At 38.7% G+C, this 6,672-nt stretch overlaps 1 protein-coding gene across 1 annotated transcript; it reads left to right on the top strand.

Annotated features, from left to right (window-relative positions):
• Window positions 1-3,267: 3,267 nt before the first annotated feature.
• On the top strand, window positions 3,268-3,965 carry LOC124837366 (protein WUSCHEL-like). The gene is made up of 2 exons (XM_047312703.2): window positions 3,268-3,679; window positions 3,759-3,965. Exons 1-2 carry the CDS (start codon window positions 3,406-3,408, stop codon window positions 3,941-3,943), a joined length of 459 nt encoding a protein of 152 aa, XP_047168659.2. The 5' UTR covers window positions 3,268-3,405; the 3' UTR covers window positions 3,944-3,965.
• Window positions 3,966-6,672: the final 2,707 nt, after the last annotated feature.

Raw genomic sequence — 6,672 nt, 5'->3', positions numbered from 1 at the left:
GACAGCTCAGACTGATGAGGAGCTGAGATAGCATTTACTGATGAATGCTATCATATGATTATGCTTTTGTGGTTTAAGTTTTCTGAACTTGTCTGTTTTTGTTTTTAGATTAGGGTTTGATATACTCTATTGAACATCTGGTTTGTTATGATGGTTTGCTATTAACTGTTATGGTTTGATAAGTAATGTTTGATGATGCTTATTGACTGATTGATGTTGAGATGATGTGCACATTAAAATGCTTATACAGGTGATTCACAAGATTTGTGAACAAATGCATGATATCATGATTGTGATTGTGAAATTAAGCAGGATGTGTATGTCAAATGGGAATGAGCTTATATGTGAGGTTTTGAGCTCCAGAGTTGTTATTGTTGAATGCTATTACTTTGAAAGCATGAATGATTTTGCCCAGGTTTTCTATGATTGAATCAATTGCTTGTTTTGCATCATATGATCAAAGGCCGTGTTTGTTGAAACCCTTTTTACTGGCCAAATTCAAAAAGTTAGCCTATTAAAAGAGAACACTTTGTGTTCTATCCTTTGAACCCATAGCCTTGAATATACACTGAACCCTTGATTGAAAATCTTTACCTTGAGTTAAGTAGAATATCTTGTGTGGTATTGATAAATGTTCAAGTTTGGGGTTATTGGGAAATCATGAAAAAGGAAAAGCATTGAGCTAAAAAGTTTAAAAGAAAGAATGTGCAAAAGAAAAGAAAAGAAAAGAAGTAAAGCTCAATGCAAATACAAAGGCAAAAGAAAGTTGGGAATGAATAAGAATAATTGTGTTGTTATGATTCTCTTGACTCAAGGATTTTGTGATCCAGAAAAACCAATTTTCTTGTTAGCCCAGCCACATTATAAGCCATTGAAAAGTCCTTTTGATGATGCATGTTTGTGATTGTTTTTGATTGTGGTAAAATGAAAGGCAAAGTTAATTCATGTGACATTGTGATAGTGGAGTGAATGAGTGAAACACTTTACCTCTTATACACTTGTGTGATTATCTAGTGAGGAAATATTCCATGAGCACATGAACATCCATGCTTAATTGATTGATCATTCATGAAAATAGCATTTGTTGGAATTTAAATGACTTTGTGATCACTAAAAGCATGTGCACATCTTGATTGAACTCTTGGTCATAAGTTTGAGTGAAGTTGTTACTTATCTTGAAAAGAGGATGAGTGAACCATCATATGAATTGGTTGGAGATGGAGTTACATTTTGTTTGCTTGAGGACAAGCAAAGTTCTAAGTTTGGGGTTGTGATAACAGTTGAAAAACTGTTATTTTCATGCTTAAAATTGATACTAAAAGCAACCTTTAGACTTAGAAACTAGCTTGAAATCATGCCTTTTGTTTATATTTTCAGAAATAAGAGAGCCGAACAGGTTTATGCTTGATTTAAGTGTTTTTGTGCAGGTTTTAAGGTGAATTTGGTGAAAAGAGTGAAGAAGGAGAGAAGTGACATTAGAAAAGGAAGCAAAGAGTGCAAAAAGAGAAGTCGAAGGCACCGCTCAGCGGCATTTTACCGCTGAGCGGCACTAAGGAGGTTGCGGGAGTCACGCTGAGGGGCAAACTGGCCGCTGAGGGGAAGAAAGAAGACGCGCAACCACCGCTGAGCGGTATTTACCGCTGAGCGGCACTTTTATGGGCTTGGACTTTTGTAATCTTTTGTATCTCTAAATTAGTATATAAGGGCTTGCACGTCCTATAGTTAGTATCTTTGGCAGAAACGAGGCAAACACTCTCTCTTCTCACCCCTTTGAAGGAGGATCTTGGATGCTTAGGCTACCTCTTCACCTTTATTGGGTTTATTCTTTCATTCTTTCATTATAATTCATCTAGGTTCACCATGACGATGGTGAACTAAACCTTGTATGTTTGTTGGGGAATCAATGTAATCTCTTGAAGCTCTCATATATGGAATCTGTTGTTTGCATCTTTGAATTAAGACATATGCTTTCTTTCATCATTAGTTAGGGTTTTTCCTCTTTGCTCAATGCTTGCATTGTTTAACTCATTCTAATGCATGATTATTGGTTTTGTCGATACGGACACGTACGGGGAAGTCTAGATCCGGGGAATTTCTCCCAATATTTTACTGACAATATTATATTGGTTGCCGTTAAGCTCCTGCGTTTATGAACTAATCATTAGGAATGCTAGGAATTGTATGAACTATTTGATTAGGGAGAAGCCATCTAGAATGGTACATTAGAGAGTGGCATTAACAATGATGATTTGAATGTTGAATTCCTAAATTGTATGAGAGTGGATGAGATGAAATTGACCCCCAACAACATATTCATTCATATATTCCATTGAAAGTGTTTATCTTTTGTCTTTGCCATTGATCAATTCATGCATACATGTTTATTTTTCGTCTTGCATAATATAATCCAATTATTTCGTCCTAAAAGTCTTAGCTAATCAACAAACCACACAACTAAACTAGGCCGTGAGTCCTTTGGGAAGAACGATACTTGGTCTTACCAAGTTTATTACTTGAACGATTCGGTCATACTTGCCGATTGTGAAACAAGTTTGTGACATCATATTTTGGTGCTTACAAATTTGTCCATCAGAGCTCTGCGAGGCTCCTCTGACCCCGTCTTCCACAGCGTCTGTGTCTTCCGAGGAGCTTCCGTGTGCCTTGCACTTCCAGGTAAGTCTTCTAAGCTCTTCGATCTTTCTTTTCTTCATGTCTCTTTTTCTTGCTCTCCTTTTCTTTCCTTCTTCCCTCTCAAATTTTCTTTCGTACCTTCCTTTCTGCTTTTTGGTTTATTTTTACTCTCTAGCTTTCTGCTTCTGCTTTTCTTTCTTGTTCCCTTTTCTGTTTTTCTTTTCTGCTTTTCCTTCCTGCAAGCTCTTCATTTTCTTCTGCTTTCCGCTTTGTCTACTTTTATTTCTGTCTCGCCCTTCTCTGCTTTTCATTATGAGTCCTCTTTCCTCCTCTTTTTTTTAATTTTAAAAACTTAAAACACTTAAAAACACAATTGTCCTAAACTTAAGGGGTATATAGGCTGGAAACCAGACGTTAATCTCCCTTCGTTTGAAGGTATGGCAGAGACAATCGGGTAGAACAACGCCACGTACCCCATAATAACAGAAAACTTAAAAAGAGAATTTTATTTGTATGAACCGGACATGGACCATATGGACAAGGACAAAAGGACATAGATCCGTTTAGGACCCTTTTTGCAAGGACCGTGAAACAGATCCGAGACCAGACACTGAAATAACAAAGACTGACCGGACAACATAAACCTAACAGGAAACAAGAAACAAATAAAGAAAACACCGAACTAAGAATCTAAAAAAAAAAATTTTGTTATGCTTTTTGTTATGATTTTGTTCTTTTTACTTTATTTTTTTTCAGAATACTTAGAGAGGAAGGATGAGCGAGATGGAAATGGAGAGGTACACCAGTCAGCGGTGGCGACCTACTGATGATCAGCTCAAAATGATGACCAATATCTACAATTACGGGGTCACACATCCCAGCAGAGCCCAAGTCGTCGAGATTGCGTCTCGACTAAGGGTTTTTGGAGAGGCCAGTGAATACAACGTGCACTGCTGGTTCAACAACCACGGCAATCGGGTCAGACGTCTACAAGCGGAGATAGACCCCATTGGCACCGTCTTTTCGTTGTTACCGCAGTACATGTATGGTAAGCACCCTGATCACCTCCATTTTTTTTTGAAAATTTTTTCCTCTTCTATTATTGACACAAAAAATTTTTTTGGAAGAATATGACTGGGTGATCATGAGGGCGCCGAGGCTGCTGGATTTGTTCCCTGTTCCGATCATCATCGACGACGACAGGGACGAACGACAAATCCCTCCACCCATGCTTCTCACATTCCGAACCAGAGCTCCCTCGACGGAGCTCTCCCTTAGACCACCACAACCAGCTCGAGAATTTTTTCGTTGAAAGTTTTTTATTATTTTTTATTATTTTCATGGTCTGTAACATTAACGATCAGCATTGATCGAACTCTAAACAACTTTTATTTGCTTTGCTTCCGTTCATTTTTGCTTTTTTTTTGTTTTTATTTGAATTTGTGTAACATCCCAAAATTATACAGTCATCAACTATATACTTAGAAAAATCACATATATTAATATTTCAAAACAGTTTTAAAGCAAAGGGAACGACAATAACGAAAGTGGCCGAACGGCCTTTCATGTACATAATTCAACGAGCGTTCACAAAATAAAAGAGGACGAACGGTTTACAAAAACTATTACCGAACGTCCTAATATTTACACAATCAAAAAGAGCGCTCGCTCACAGTCGCTCAGTATCCTAACTATACTAACTAAAAACCGAAGGCCTTTACTGTTCGGCCTTCACTTCTACTTCTACGAGATTGGCGTCCTCCAAATTTTCTTCTTCCAGTGTTTCTTCCAGTAACGCCTCTCCGTCTGCTCATATCCACACGGATGATCATTGCATAGACAAGACGAAAGTTCATGGACGAACGACAACACAAGGAAATAACACAGGGTAAGCTTATTGAATTTAATTCAAGCCAGAACATACATTTCATACATATCAAATCTAGCAAGTAAGTTCACAACATATACATTCAATTCATACATAAATTTCATCCAAAATCCTGATACTAGACCGACCGTCCGGACTGTATGAATCCTGTGTAGCTAAGGCGTCCGTGCACTCAGGTGGGGTAACTAGAATGCTCATCAGTAGCCACCTAAGGTTAGTCTGTTCTGTCCAAGTTACAGTTATGGACTAGACCTCCTGCTATTCCCACGCATGACATACTCCTCTCTACTTGAGAACGAGCACTCACGGAATATCAGGATGGATCACCATCTAAGCTTACCACGTTCATACTTACAAATCTCAATATCCATTCAAGAGTCGTTCCACCCTGGAACGCTCGTTCAAATCCACAATCACAATTTCAGTTCTCATAGTGTTCGCACATCTTAATTCATCCTCTTAAATACATTTTCATTCTATGTTCCACTTTCTTAAAAAGACGAACGTTCACTCCTCTTCATAACGAGGACGAACGTGGAGAGCGAGACCGAGAAAGACTTCTTTGAATCAGTTAAATGAACTGACTCTAGTACGATCGGGAAAATACTTAGAATAGTTTAAGTTCAATGACTCTGGAAAGAATCCAATGGATAGATACATCACAAACTTGTTTGGATAAAATAAACCGAACACAATTTAATTCAGGGGACAAACCGCCAGTCAACGACCGAGCGCGAAAGTAGGCGTTTAATGAATTTTTGGACGAACGTCACTGAAGACTTGGACGAACGTCACTAGATCTATTGGACGAACGCTATTTAAATTTAGGACGAACGCTATTAAAATTTCAGGACGAACGTCATTACCGCTCGTTTGAAAATTACGGAAAGAACGAGCGTTCGGTATAGGACCGAGCGCTACTTACCACATATACATTTGGACGAGCGTCCGGTATAAGACCGAGTGCTACTTAGGACGTACGTTTTTAGGTCGAGGCTATTCGCTGATTCGAAATCATAGAAAATTTGGATTTATATAAGATGAGATACTTAAAGTTTATGTTCTAATAATTTGATCAAGAGTTCAAAGGTATATTTTCATGCTTCTCAAATTCTCACAAACACTCCTGACGTTCACGTTTGGCCGAGCGCTCAAACGTAAAGCTAGATAAAAGAGGGGTTCATCCTCAAAAGGAAATCCTTTACAGTGAAAGGGTTCGACTACTTCAAGGAATTTACTATGAATACCGAACGGTCAATGACCGTTTCGCTAATGAACGTTCATTTTTCATATGATTTTCATATTCAAATTCAACATACAGTAACCATATTTTTCAATACAACTTCTCATGCATTTTCTAAATCAGATCATAGTATAGTTCATAATTCTCATGCACAATCTCATCATCAGAATCATATAGTAAAATCTAATACTGTAATTCATACTCAATAATATTCACAAAACATGCATCCAACACATTACACATCACAGATCATTCATGCAACACCGCATAACTCAAGAATTAAATTTAATAAGCTTCCCTTACCCGGATTCAGTAGCGAACGTCCTAAATGAGTGGATCTTGATTCGTCTAAAAGAAGCTCTCTCAACGTTTCTCTTAAGCTCTCCCACTAAACTAACCAAAAGAAAATGAAGGGCTTAGCCTACACCGTTGCATGCAGCTGAATACAGTTTACAGGAACTCCAGAAACGAGCGTCCAAGTGAAACTTACCAGAACCGGAAGTTGTTCGGCTTAAAATGAAACTCGCGGTGCAGGGAACGTTCCTACGGTGCTGAAACGTGAACGGAGATAAGGGTGGTAAGTTGCAAAAGAGAGAAGAGGAAGGGTTCAAGAGAGAAGGAGGAGAAATGGAGATTCTGAGTTTGGAAGGGGAGAAGGTGCGCGTGAGAGAGAGTGGGAGATTTTCCAGAAATTCAGTTTTGATCAAATCCCACTGTTAGACGGACGAGCGTCCCTCTCGTCGACACCTGCACCCCACCACTGACTTCAGAAGTTTCCAATTTGACAAGTGGCGCGCATGCATGGCTCGGTGGTGGATTTTTAATGTGCTGGACGCGTAGCACGGTGCATTTATGGGAGCAGAGAGGTGACTCATCACAGTAATAAATGGGACGTGACAATCCCCCTAAC

The sequence above is a fragment of the Vigna umbellata genome, chromosome 4 (genome assembly GCF_029865625.1).
Source record: "Vigna umbellata cultivar VRB3 chromosome 4, Vumbellata_1.0, whole genome shotgun sequence".
Taxonomy (NCBI): domain Eukaryota; kingdom Viridiplantae; phylum Streptophyta; class Magnoliopsida; order Fabales; family Fabaceae; genus Vigna; species Vigna umbellata.
Note: the sequence above shows the minus strand (reverse complement) of the source record. Positions and strands in the feature narration are given on the sequence as shown.